This window comes from Onychostoma macrolepis, chromosome 21 (genome assembly GCF_012432095.1).
Source record: "Onychostoma macrolepis isolate SWU-2019 chromosome 21, ASM1243209v1, whole genome shotgun sequence".
NCBI classification, from domain to species: Eukaryota; Metazoa; Chordata; class Actinopteri; order Cypriniformes; family Cyprinidae; genus Onychostoma; species Onychostoma macrolepis.
Window position 1 is genome coordinate 16,191,058 of NC_081175.1, and position 13,675 is coordinate 16,204,732.

At 34.9% G+C, this 13,675-nt stretch overlaps 1 protein-coding gene across 1 annotated transcript; it reads left to right on the forward strand.

Moving 5' to 3' along the window:
- The first annotated feature begins 320 nt into the window (after positions 1-320).
- Positions 321-7,164, forward strand: chrdl2 (chordin-like 2). The gene is made up of 11 exons (XM_058758385.1): positions 321-489; positions 1,222-1,334; positions 1,570-1,663; positions 1,773-1,918; positions 2,543-2,636; positions 2,782-2,846; positions 3,585-3,753; positions 3,859-4,047; positions 4,129-4,305; positions 4,957-5,049; positions 6,042-7,164. The coding sequence occupies exons 1-11, from the start codon at positions 372-374 to the stop codon at positions 6,173-6,175; spliced, it is 1,392 nt and encodes a 463-aa protein (XP_058614368.1). The 5' UTR covers positions 321-371; the 3' UTR covers positions 6,176-7,164.
- The last annotated feature ends 6,511 nt before the right edge of the window (positions 7,165-13,675 follow it).

Genomic DNA, 13,675 nt, shown 5'->3' on the forward strand with positions numbered 1-13,675 from the left:
GATACCATGCAGCAGTAACTCAAGAGTATTTTTTTAACTACTGTCAATATTACACACAATTTTTTTTTAAATTACTTTTTATATAAAACATTTTTCTAAATAAAACATGTATCAGAATAATATCAGATTTGATGAGCTTGAATCAATTCACATATTCCATAACTGATTATTTCTTTTCTTTTTCTTCTTCTTTTTTTTTTTTTTTTGTTTTGTTTTTTGGTAATGTTTCTAAAATAATGTTTGTACAGCACAACGAGCATGTTGCTTTTCCTGTAGGAGGCGCTTTAGATAAAAAGCTAGAAGCGCTGCAGAAACTCCCACAGACCGTCGTAGTTATAAAGTGCGGAGAAGTTTGAGAAGACAAATCCTGCATGTCCACAGTTTCCTGGAATATGAAGAAAAGAATGACCTACTTGAAACATCTTTTCATTTTGGTCACAATGCGATGCTTCGTTCAGGGTGAAACGGAGGCAATACGACCAGGAAAAGGTAAGTGACTCCATCAAAGAATCTTTTATTGGTAAATGGGCATCATTCTGCCAGCGATACGACTGTATTGAAAATGCTGTGTGATGAAGTTATATAATACAAGTTCATTTATAACTGCGCTTTCAGTGTTTCAAAGTCATTAAAATGATTGTCATTGCGTGAAAAGGTGTCTTATTATGTCCTTCATTAATATGTGCAAACAACGATATTATTATTATAGTTCATGTTAATAAGACAACAACAAAACCCAGTAGAATTATTTTATTTATTTATTTTTTCGTCCTTTTTCTCCATAAGGATGCCTTTTTGGTCTCCCCAGCCATGTTTGCAAATAATGTTGTAATTAGTCTCTCTCATTATATTTGTAGGATTCAGTGAACATAACATTTTATTAAAAAGTCAAAAAAAAAAAAAAAAAAGTGTCTCCAATTGAAATGTTATAATCATAACTCCCCCTAAAAATGATGCACAATTTAATACTTAACATATATACATTGTCATAATTGCATCATCATCCTATGAGGATCTTATATTTTGTTAGCTTCGTTAGTAAGAGACCCTGTTTTTGTAGTAAACAACAGTTTAACGTTTAAAAGGTGCCCTCTTTTAGTGACTTTGAGAAAAATGGCTAAATAAACTAAAACTGTCATCTCTGTTATATGTATAGGAAAAAAGCATTTATAATTAATGCTGTTCTTGAAAATCAAATGATTATGTTTGTGTTGCATACAGTGTCAGGTGTTTTCTGCACTTTTAAAGAGAAGACATACAGACCAGGAGATAGCTGGCACCCCTATTTGGAGCCCTTTGGATTCATGTTCTGCATGCGCTGTACTTGCACAGAGGTACGTATCCAACTTCCAAGTATAAAAAAATTACTTTTTTAAGTTTTCATATGCATTGTTTTTTTGTCTGTTTGTTTGTTTTCTACAGGTGATCATGAATTCACATAGGATTTAATGTTGCAATTTTCCTATACAGTCAGCTATGCATGCATGTAGGCGCATGCACATGTCAGATCCACATACTATGTGTAATATGTTAATGTTTCTGTCTACTTTCATGTGGGTGTACATATAGTCTGGTCATGTGAAATGCAACAGCATCAAATGCCCTGTTCTGCGATGTGAAAATCCAGTGACTAACTCACAGCAGTGTTGCCCTCGTTGTACAGGTAAAACATCACGCTTTTCCAGGTCCCATTGTTTATGTACATAAATTGATAAGAATGATTCTAATACGTTCTTATTTGAAATGTCTGATGGCTATTCTCATAATCACAGATGAGCACAGAACTCCTGCTGGTCTGCGGGCACCCATTAAAACCTGTAGGTATAATGGAAGCACTTATCAAACAGGGGAAACATTTGCCAACCATGAGCTTTTCCCATCCCGTCAGTCGAACCAGTGTGTCATGTGTACTTGCTCTGTAAGTATTTATTCATATATTTTTTGTAATCATTATTGTTGCTGTCAGCACAGTACATCATTGAACATAGGGATCTAACCTCAAACAGTTTAAAATCCTTTATAATAAAGTGTTTTGTAAGACAACATTGGAGAGCAGATGTAAATACAGTATTTCTGTAGCTCAAACAGTAGAGGGAAGCGCTAGCAATGCCAAACTAAAGGGTTCCATGTATACATTCAATACAGTGTAAGTTGTTTTGGATAAAAGGCTATGCTTTTTAAAATGAAACGTAAATATAATGCTCAATAAAACATAATATATAGTTATATAGTTTCATAGACACGCACACACACACACACACACACACACACACATATATATATATAATAATGTCTTCTTAAAGAAATGTTTGGTTTTAGGATCTATAAAACCATGCATAATGTAAAAAAGTTACGTCTCCTTCCACAGTTTCATATGTTACAGAGACATTTACTGGCCTGATTTTATATCAGTTTTAAAAAAAGTCATTTATCCTTACTTTCCCCCATGTTGTCAGGCACTGATGTTGAGGTGCTGATTTTAATAATTTTGTCCATTTACGATTCTTAATATTTTTTTAAATCTCATTCTTTTCTATTACAGAATGGAAATATATTCTGTGCATTGAAAACCTGTCAGCCCATTACATGCTCCTCACCAGTGTCAGTCTCGGATACTTGCTGCTTACTGTGCAAAGGTGAGAATATACTGTATGTGCAATTTAGAGTATTTTAGATGTAAATGCTGTTAATTTTGAAATTGGATGTTACAAGCTGCATTCATGTTTTAATTTCACCCCTGATTGTGGTGATTAAATAACATTGTCTCTTTTGCATGAACAGAAAATGCAATTGATATCAATTCTGCATCATCTGAGGATGGAGGACAACAACTGAACAGAGGAGTTGTATGTATTTTAAATTTCAGGGCACTCACTGTACTCTTTAACACTGTATCAGATATCTCTAAATTATTCAAATGATCAAAACTAGACTTGTTTTTTTAGAAAGTACAAGTAAAAAGTCTTTGAGGTGGCACCATCTTTTTCTGTGAATTTTCTACTGCTGCTTTCTATATTTAATGAGGAACATTTACTGGACTGTAGCAACTTTACTTATTAGCCATAAATTATTCTTTTTTTAAATGTACATCAGGCTTTTGAGGAACATTTATTTATACAATCTTTCAATCATTTTTGTATTGCATTACATTATATGTTTTGACCCCCACAGTAAACACTACAGAGCTTTGCTCATAAAACTAAGCAGGTATAACAATAAATCATCTTAGTAAGACATATTAGTGGAACACATAGTGACAACTGATATTTATAAGCATTTTTTAAATAGTCTGTTACTTTATCAGAATTTCATCGAACTTTTTGGTCAAGTAAATATCATCAGCTGCAACAAATTGCATATTTTCTGCTTATTTTGAGTATGAGTGTTCATATTCTGCTATATCATGCTATATGAGCCATTAAAGCCTGATGTATATACAATGCTCAACTAGAGCATTTTGTTTTGAGTTTTTTTAATTACTTAGTATGTCAGGTTTTTCAGGGTTGTTTTATTGTTTTATTCATGCTACTCAATATATTAGTTCAGAGTTACAACATTTGTTTTTATATGTCCTGAAACACAAGAGGCATTCTGTGGATCAGTGTGCTGCGGAACAGGTCAGAGGTCGCTCAGTTAGGGCCACGCCGTCGACACTGCGGGGGTCTCCCCGAGGCCTCAACCTACAGACCCTACACCTCAAAGGAGCTTCTGAAACTACTGTTAAAATTCTTCTACAGCGCAAACATCAGAGAGGTAAACTGTAATGCACCACTGATTCCAAATATTAAGAATTGCTCGTCAAAATCCAATGAAGTCACATCCTGTCAAAGTAATGTAGGGTTTCTGACTTTGTCTAAGCTTGTGTGTACAGTGGCAAGACGTATTCTCATGGCGACGTGTGGCACCCGGTGCTGGGGAAGGTCTTGGAGTGCATCCTGTGCACCTGCAGGGACGGCTTTCAAGAATGCAGGCGCATCACGTGTCCTAACCAGTATCCATGCCAACATCCCATAAAAATAGAGGGGAAATGCTGTAAGATTTGTCCAGGTAGGCATATGAGTGATATTATATTTGCTATGATTTAAACTTCATGGTTTATCAGCGTGTTTCTTTCAACTTGGTTTCCAGAGCTCAAAGCAGAGAGCAACAGGACGGAGTGTTACCTTGCTCAAGACAATAACAGTCTCTTGGTGTATAAAGTTGAACCCCCATCAGCTGCTCAGTCAGAAGATAAAGTACGGATGATTGCCATTGAGAGACAAGGAGCCACGGAAGTAGAGGTGCAAGTCTGGAAAACGGTTGAAGGTGATTCAAACAAGTTATAATATTGAGCATCAACGGGTTATGTTACTTTTGTGCAGTCATTCCAGACTATTTCAGACTTATAGTATTAAACACACCATTTTTATCAGTCCTGGAACAACCTATCGATTAGGCTGAAAATAGAAGAAAAGATTCTTTCACTTTACCAGATTACATCCAAATTCTTAATCACTGACCAAGATTTTATAAATCAGTTTTATAAATCTTTGCTGGTTCTCAGCTGCAAGATAAGGTTGTGTATTATAGCACTGGAATGTTTTTTTTTTTTGTAATGTTAAAGTAATAATATGGTTCTTTTTGTTAAAATGTATTAATGAATCAACATACAACAGTGAAAAATACTTCTGAAGCATTTCTGAATCATAGTTAATGTTAATTTCAACATTTCTTAATCGTTGTTTAAAATCAAAAGTTGCATCTGTTAATATTATGAAACTAACAATGAACAGTTGGTTTTTTATTAACTATTAACTAATAAGAATAAACATTAATAAATACCGTAACAAATGTAATTCTCATTGTTAATGCTAATTAATGCATTAAGTAACATTAACAAATGCAACCTTATTGTAAAGTTTTACCTTGTTTTTTTGTCTTGTTTTTTACCTCAAAATTGTCTTCTAACCCTTGCAGGTGTTTTGCATCTGATGGAGACAGGTGACGTTCAGAAGAAAGACCTCATAGACCATCCGGAAAATTACATTTTGCTGACTACGTTAGATGAGGGTATGTTTAACTCTTTTCATTTCACCAAATTAGTTTTGCATTAGTTTAGAATTATTGCTTTATGAGACACAGAATGTCATACAATACACAGTACCACATATTTAAACATTCAACTGTGTATTTTGATAGTTAAAATTTAGTTGTTTTTTTTTGGCGAGTAAAAGTTAAACGTATTCCTCTCCTTATATGTCAACCTACAGTATGATTTAAACAGCCCTAAAAACACAGTCTAGGGACGAAACTAAATATTTGAGCTTAGAGCATTTACAGCTGCCAGGAAATATGAGAAGGTGAAGGAGACCAAAGGAAATTGAACATGTCTAACATGAAAATTAAAGAAAGGTTTTTGATTTCCTTTTTACAAATGTTCTGTCTAAGTATTTCAGCAAGTCACTTTTAATGCATTTTGTGTGCATTGGCTGTCTTTCAGACTTAGGCCTGTTTGACACGGCACGCTAAAGCAATCCATATGGTTTTTGTCATATGCATTACAGTATTCGCAGAAATCACTTTTTTATGTATAGAGATGCAATGCTATGGACATCCGTTTCCCATCTAGGATAAAAAAATAAAAAAGATCATTACAACTGTTTTATATGAGACTTCTGAAATATTTTTCCTCGAATTTCTGAATTTATATCTCGCATTTCTGTTTTTTTTTCTGCCACAGAATAAAACTGATAATTATGACTTAACTATTTATTTTTCTCACAATTGCGAGTTTATATCTCACAGTTCCGACTTTATATCTTATATTTTATAGCAATTTTCTCAGAATTGTGGGATAAAAGCTCAGAATTGTGAATAGAGTCTTTTTTGTTTTTGTTTTGATCCTATGGCATAAACTAGCTTCCATACAATTCAAATGCAACTTTCAAAAAGCCTAATGCATTTATGCCATTGCTTCGCTATGAAACCTTTGCTGTAAAACTTATGTATGCAACTTTATTTTTCCCAGTTTGGATTATCCTTTCCTTTTTATGTTTGCACAGACACTTGGAGAAAGTTCAAAGAAGAAGAGGACAAGCAGAAAGACTTGAGTAAGATTAGGAGCTGTGAAGACGGGATCAAGGAAGTGGTGAAGTACTTAAACCCTGAACAGCTGGACAGTCTTTGCACTTCTTAGTCTCCTCCTCACTCTAACATTGTGCCATCCCAGTCTGACACTCATTTTATTACCAGAAGAACACACACACACCCACACTCACACAATGTGCATGTAGTACAAAACCAGATGCTGGCAGCAGGTAGTCTAAAGATCTCGTTTATTACTATGAGTCAGTTTAGCGCAAGTCTTTATGAGTTTGACATCCCAGAATTCTTTCTGAGACCTTGTTTTATTTTATTTTTTCCAGAGGCCTTGAGGTCAGTCATTTTTCTTGCATTGTTGAAAAATGCACGTTTGATGAGAAAAGTGAGTGAATATATGCTATTTGAGTGGAATTATAAGGAAGTATGAGTTTAAAGCAATCATCATCATCATCATTAAAGGAAATGATGTATGTCATTTTAGCAAGCATCCACTGTATGTACATAAGAGGAAAAACAAAGGATGATGTAGACAGCTTATTGGCCGGAATGCTTTTATAAAGTTGACGTAGGCCACATTTTTTCCACTGTTCTTAGATATACGCTACTCATATATGTAACATGGATAAACTAAAAGTACACTATTTATTGTAAAGTCAGAGCAGCCAACATCTTTAATTCAGTAGAATATTTTTCTGCCTATCTTCTATGCAGAAAAGTTTGCATTGTAATGTATGTAGAGTGTGTATTGATCTGATTATGTATAACTCGTATGCACTTAAAATGATGAGAAATATATTGGGCTGGTGTCCTGACTAACTAATATAAAATTGTATTGAAATATTGCTTTTATAGACTGTTATTATGTTCTTGTTTTCAAACATTATTTTGGTATGGAAGCCTGTTTCTGCAAAAAAATAAAAATAATAAATAAATAAAAAAGGTAATTTTTAATCTAAAAACAGGTTGTTTGCACATGACGCCATTGCTGTGGTGCAAAATGCATCTGGAGGGCAGGACATGATTTTTCTATAAAGGACTCGCCAGCAGAAACTCAAAATGCCTATGTTTGTGTTGTTTATGGATGCTTTGTTGAAATTTGTTGTTCATAAGGGGGGGGAAGGCAAGAAATTGACTGAAAAACACAGGGGAAAAAATGGCTTGTAAACCTGCGCCTGCGGTTGGGAGGAGCCGAGTCAGACAATGCTTGTTTGCAAATGGTTAATGTAAGATATAATAATATATTAAGATATTAACAAGGACATATATAAATAGATATGGGGCTGCCAAGTCTTATGCATTCAGCATGAGACAGTCAGAATTCACTCAATGCTAAATGGCACACGTAGACACAATGCAAATAAGATATTATAATTGCAGTTTAGAGAGGTTCATCGATTATAATAAAACATTGTGAGATTGTGATAAATTGAAGTGAGTGACAGCTATGGAAGTGCTATGGGCTCACTTTCTAGGTTATAATCAATTAAGCAAAATCAATTTTTCATTCTGCTATCAGGACCAACGGCCACATACACTGTACATGCAGCAAAGTTTCAGGAGTGAAATATAACCCGCCGCATCCCTCATATAGCTTGTATGAAAAATAAGGGTTAGTTGTTTAACCTATATCCACCGCCTTGATAGCAGGCAAGTATTTCAATTTACTTGAAAATCGCTCCTCTTCATAATATAAGGATCTGGTCCAACATATGTTGTGATTTACTGTTTATACCTTTCTCTTATAATAGTGTCTAAACCATTACCTTTCCTCCATCTCATCCATTCTACTTTTCACTTCTTGCCTTCCATCTGAATTTTGTGTCATCAGAATCACGTGATTGATTACAAACAAGCTAACTTTTTTCTCTGAATTCTGAGATTACGTCTCACAATTCAGTTTTTTTGCACCACAGAATAAAAAAAAAAAAAAATTGTGAATTTGATCTCACAGTTCTGACTTAATCTCAAGAGTTTAAAATCAACTGTGAGTTAACGTTGTGCAATCGAAAGATTAAGTGTTTATATCTTAGAGTTCATATTCTGAGAGAAAAAAGTCAGAATTGTGAGATATGAAGTTGTAAGTACCTTTTAAATTTTTTTTTTGTGGCAGAAATGGGCTTCCATATTATGGCCTAATGCAATAATTATAATAGGAAATTTATTTTGCCATAAATGTAGATAATGCTGGGTTTTTGAAGGCTTTTAAGTATCAAACATCCATGTACTAAAGCAGGTCATTAGTTCACATGATCATTGATACTGATGAGAAACTTTCATAAAGTTGTAAATGAGAAGCAGCCATGATGGGATGTTTACTTTGAGCTGGAACGAATAATCTGTTGCGGCATAAATGAGAAGAAACCTGTTGTGGCCTGTCATCATGACGGGCTCCTGACATCGTTTGTTCTTCCGTCATGTTAATCACAATGAACCGAGACGGGCCATCGAACCCAGATTGGGGCAGTTCAGGGAGTTGTGACTAATATCCCCTCTCTCTAGATCCCAAAAGCCCACTTTCCTCTTCTATCACAATGAGTCATTGTGCTGGCCGCACACAAAGTGCCAGACGGTCCTGTTCATCTCTCACTGAAGGCCTGACAAAATATTTTGAAACAGAAGCCCCTCAGTTGCAGACCTTAATAGTCACACAATGAAGCTGTGAATTATTTCCGCTGGCTGTTGGATCTAACAGTTTCTGGCAATTTGTTCTCTTTGAACGGCTTTGGAGGGAGACAAAGGGGATTTTACTGTGCACTCCTATTTCATTTTCTCTCTTTGTGTATGTTAGTTTAAGGGGATGGTCGGACATCCCGTTTGATCCGTACGCAGGCCGTCGTTTCACAAAAAGAGCCCTTTGTAATGTTGAGAACCTTTTCGATTTATGTCTGTGTTGATTTGATGGAGTCTGAAATGGTTTTAGCTCGGTGGGGTCCGATGCTTGCGAATTTGATTTTAAACATAGCTCTATTGGCACCTTCACTTTTCGCTAAAGGTTTTGAATTCCCAATAAATAGCTTTCAGCTATGCATGCTTAGTCTTGGCTCTGGCAATCTGAACAGCTGGGGGCAGTCACTGGGTATAAATCAGGTGAATGGGTCAGTTCTCTGTGTGAGTTTTCCTGCTCAGCTTTTCTTCCCATTGTTGCATGTAAAAGTGTAAATGGACTTAGGTTTTATACCACTGTGATGTTCAGCAGCTATTTGAAAGTGCTATTTGCCTTTTTTTCCCCCTCTTCGATTTATTACTCTTGTCATGGAATATCCTTAATGAAGGCAGGTGATAAAACCAGACAAATATGCAATAGTGGACAAAGTATAAAATATTGCTCAAGAAAAGTATTACTTAAAGGGATAGTTCACCCAAAAATGAAAATTCTGTCATTAATTACTCAAATTCATGTCAAATGTGACTGTGTTCTGCCATTATGGAGAGTACCACACTGTAAAAATAAATTCTGTATAATTTACAGTAAAAAAATGGCAGCTGTGGTTGCCAGAATTCTACCGTAAAAAATACGGTAGCAACATTTTAGGTTTTACGGTTTTAACTTAAATTTACAGTTAAATACCATAATTTCATTAACTGACATAATGTTAATGTTATACCAACCTATTGAAGTACTGAAATCTGTTTTGTACCTTTGCAATGCACTGATAACCACCAAATGCAGGTGGTGATGAGAAAGTCACATGATGAGTCAAAACCCATCATAAGCAGCTTTTAAATAATAACATATACAGAAGGTGCACAGTGTCATTCACACAAACACTAAACACCATCATGGTGAGACTCATCAAAAATGAAATATGCAATAAACATTCATTTAACAACATTAGATGTAACATACAACCCTAATAAAAAAACTAAACTGAGAAGAAACATAGTTATTTCAAATAAAAACATCCAATTTAAAATGCAACGCAGGGTATTCTGGGAACGTAAATTTACGTTTTATTCCCTGTAAATTTTACATTATTTTTCACTTCCAAAAATGGTATTTCACCGTAAAATTGTCTGAAATGTCTATTACAGTTTTTCACCGTATATATTAGGGGAACTTACCATCAACCATCAACAGGTTTTTAATTTTCTCTTTTTACCGTTAAAATCACGGTCATTTTTTACAGTGCACGATGTAAGTAAACAACGCATGTGCGTGGTGCTGCTGATGTAGAACATGCATGCATTGCGCCTTGTTTATCAGATCAAAGCACACGCATGCATCACGCTACTCTCCATAATGGCGGAACATGGTCACTTGGAGGAGAAGAATTGATGAACAAAGTCGCTTTTTTTTTTTTGTGCACAAAAAGTATTCTTGTAGCTTCATAAAATTACGGTTGAACCACTTACGGTTGAACCTTTCTGGGCCTTGAACATGGAGGGTCAGAAAGCTTTCAGATTTTATCAAAAATATCATGTGTTCTGAAGATCAATGAAGGTCTTATGGGTTTAAAACAACATGAGGGTGAGCAATCAATGACAGAATTTTCATTTTTGGGTGAACTATCCCTTTAAACATACTGATAATTAAAGTGCGAAAAACAAGATTAAAAATATGGTATTTAAATTAAGAAAAAATGTTTGTAAATGTATGGTGACAAATAGTGTATACATATATTTAAAACATGGAAGTCACATGGGGCAAAGTGTGATAATATTTTAACAAGAACTCAACTCGACATAACTATTGACTTCAAAAATTCAACACCTACTGCATGTGCAAACAAACTAGTTCTATATTATTTAAAATGCTACAGCAGCAGGATAGATGCGTAAGCATTAATTTGCATTATTTTAATGTTACCTAGTTTTTACCTGTGCTTGCACATTTTGAGTCAGTCATGAACAAGTGAATTGGATACTCACTCTGAGTGGATCATGAAAACTTGTGAGTTATTGACTGGAAAACTTCTGTGATCAGATCTGTCTAAATGAATTGTTCAATGTTATTTGCAAACTGATTCAACAGGTTAATTAAAAATAATCAGTTTGTTCCTGAATTATACACTGCTATCTTGTTTTAGAGAGTGTGGTGATTTCCACTGTTCCATAAAATAATATGGAATGATATGTTTTTATCAAATGTGGTGAAGAAAGCATAATGTAGTGAAGTAAAAAATAGTCTGATAAAGTACAAATACTTGAAAACTGTACTGATGTAAAAACTGTCCACCACTGTGAGTATGCAATGTTTCTGCCTCTGAACTGCTGCTCTGCACGGCGCCTGCAGATTCAGTCTCTAAGCAACTGAAACAAGATTCAAAGGGAGCTAAACTGGGTTAAGTTAATTAACTCTGATGGACTGGTTAGCTTTCGTAGCTGATTAACGTGTTCATGTAACCTGTGAATTAATGTGCCATCCAAATACTTCAGAAGGTTTTTTTGTACCCCGTTTCTCTCTCTGCTTACTTGAGTTGGCCTTGATCGTTTCAGCCAATGATTTGAATCATGCTAAGCAAGCACTGAACAGCCTGCCATGAACAATCCAGTAAAGAATTTGCCTTTCCTGATCCCTACTGGAAATGGTAAGGACACCATTACTTATCAATGACTGTCATCATAGTCATTAACTCACCCTTGTGTCATTCCAAACATGCATGTTTTCTTTCTTTCGTAGAATAAGAAAGGAAATCTTTTGAAGAATGTCCATGCTGCTTTGTTTCCTTACAATGAAAGTGGATGGGGAAAATCAACCATAATAAAAATGCACTAAATGTATGCTTATTTTGTGAGGAGCAGACTGAAATCACTAAGAGTTTCATGCCTTGAAAATCTTTCTTGGTGGTCATCATTCACTTTCATTGAATGGAAAAGAGCAGCTTGGATCTTGCTATAAATAACTGCTTTTTTGTTTGACACAAGAAAGGAAGTCATATGGGTTTCAAAAAACATGAGAGAGTACACGATGACAGAATTTTCATTTTTGGGTGAACTATTCCTTTATAATTATCCCTTCACAGAGGATAATAAATGCCGCTAAAAGTTCTGCCAAAATTAAAGTATTATGAACATAACAAAAATTTACTTCCAAACAATACTAATTTAATTGAGAACAGACTACATGGCCTTTGCCACGGAAAACAGTAATTAAGCCCATGATGGATGGGTGTCATATGGCCGGTTAACTAATATGACAGAATGATGAATGATGATGTGAAGTGTTTTAGAGATAATCAGGGCTTGTATTCATGCCAGGTTTCGCACATGTGCAGTGTTTCAGTGCGTTCAGTGACATTTGTAAAGAGATCACAGGCTCTATTTGGTAATCAGAATCAGAAAAATACAAATTTTTGCTTGATTCCAACAAGACAAATCCAGATGTGAGGCACCCCACACCCTAAAAATAACCCTAAAGACATCAAATCCCAGAAAGGTGATGCATGCTCTGCCTTTTCCAATCATGTTCTGCATATTTTCCTGTTTTGACAAAGAACAGTGGTCCTTCAGCCAAATGCAGTTATATTATCCCGTCAGACGAGCGTGTGTAAAAATATGCTTTCAATTAATACACAATGATTTATTCTTTAAGAGCTCTGCATGAGAACAGTGAGGGGGATTAGAAAAATAAATCACTTCTCAAAGTTTGAGTTATTGCTGTTTGATGTATTTTGTTGGCGTTGATCTACAAAGCGAGACTCTCTCATGCCTGCGAGCTCTGCCTGGACTTAAAAGGCTTCTTCAGAGATGCAGATTCTCCGTATTAATTGTTTTACACTTAATGAACTTTTATGAGGGTCTGTAAAAATTTCAAAAGGAACTTAAAAAATCTTGAGTTTAAGTAGTTGCTTAATGGATTATTTCAACCACAAACAAGGTCGATGTGCAAAAGGGAAGTGGGAGGAGTCACATGGGTAAATATGTAACTAATTAAAACGTGAATATTCATTAATGAGTGGATAGTGTTTGTCATGTGTGAGTTAGGAATGACAGGATAGAAAAATCTTATAGGCTGAACCTACAAAACCCTTCTGATTTGGTCAGATATGTAGTTTTACATGAGCAGAAAAGACAGTGGAGCAAAATATGAAGCACTCAAACAATATTTAATGGCTTTGCAGAGTGCCCAAGGCCAGTTTGAATTTAATAACGTGGGTTCACTTGACATATTTTGAAAAATGCCTATTGATTTATTCCACCTGGGCTGAAAAATGCATTCCACTTCTGAGCGGCTATGCAAGAGCTATCTAATTGAAATCGTACGGTGGCCAAAAGTGTTAAATTGCATGGCTGGACAGAACAAGATGAAAGTGAATATCTGAAGTGTTACACAAATGGATGTGGTAAATAATGACTCTTGCCACATTTGTTTTTCTTTAATGGAAAATAAACCTTATTATAGAAGCTTGATTCATGGAATAAAAAAATATCTCACAATTTGGACTTTGTTTCTCAGAATTGTGAGGTAAACACAGAATAGCGACATATACACAGAATACAGAGAAAAAAAATAATTGTGAGAAATAAGCTTCAAATTCAGACTTTTTTTTTTTTTTGCAATTGCGATTTTAAAATTTGGACTTCTTAGAATTTAAGTGTTTATATAAGAGTTCAAAGAGTTTATATCTCGCCATTTTGAATTTATATCTCACAA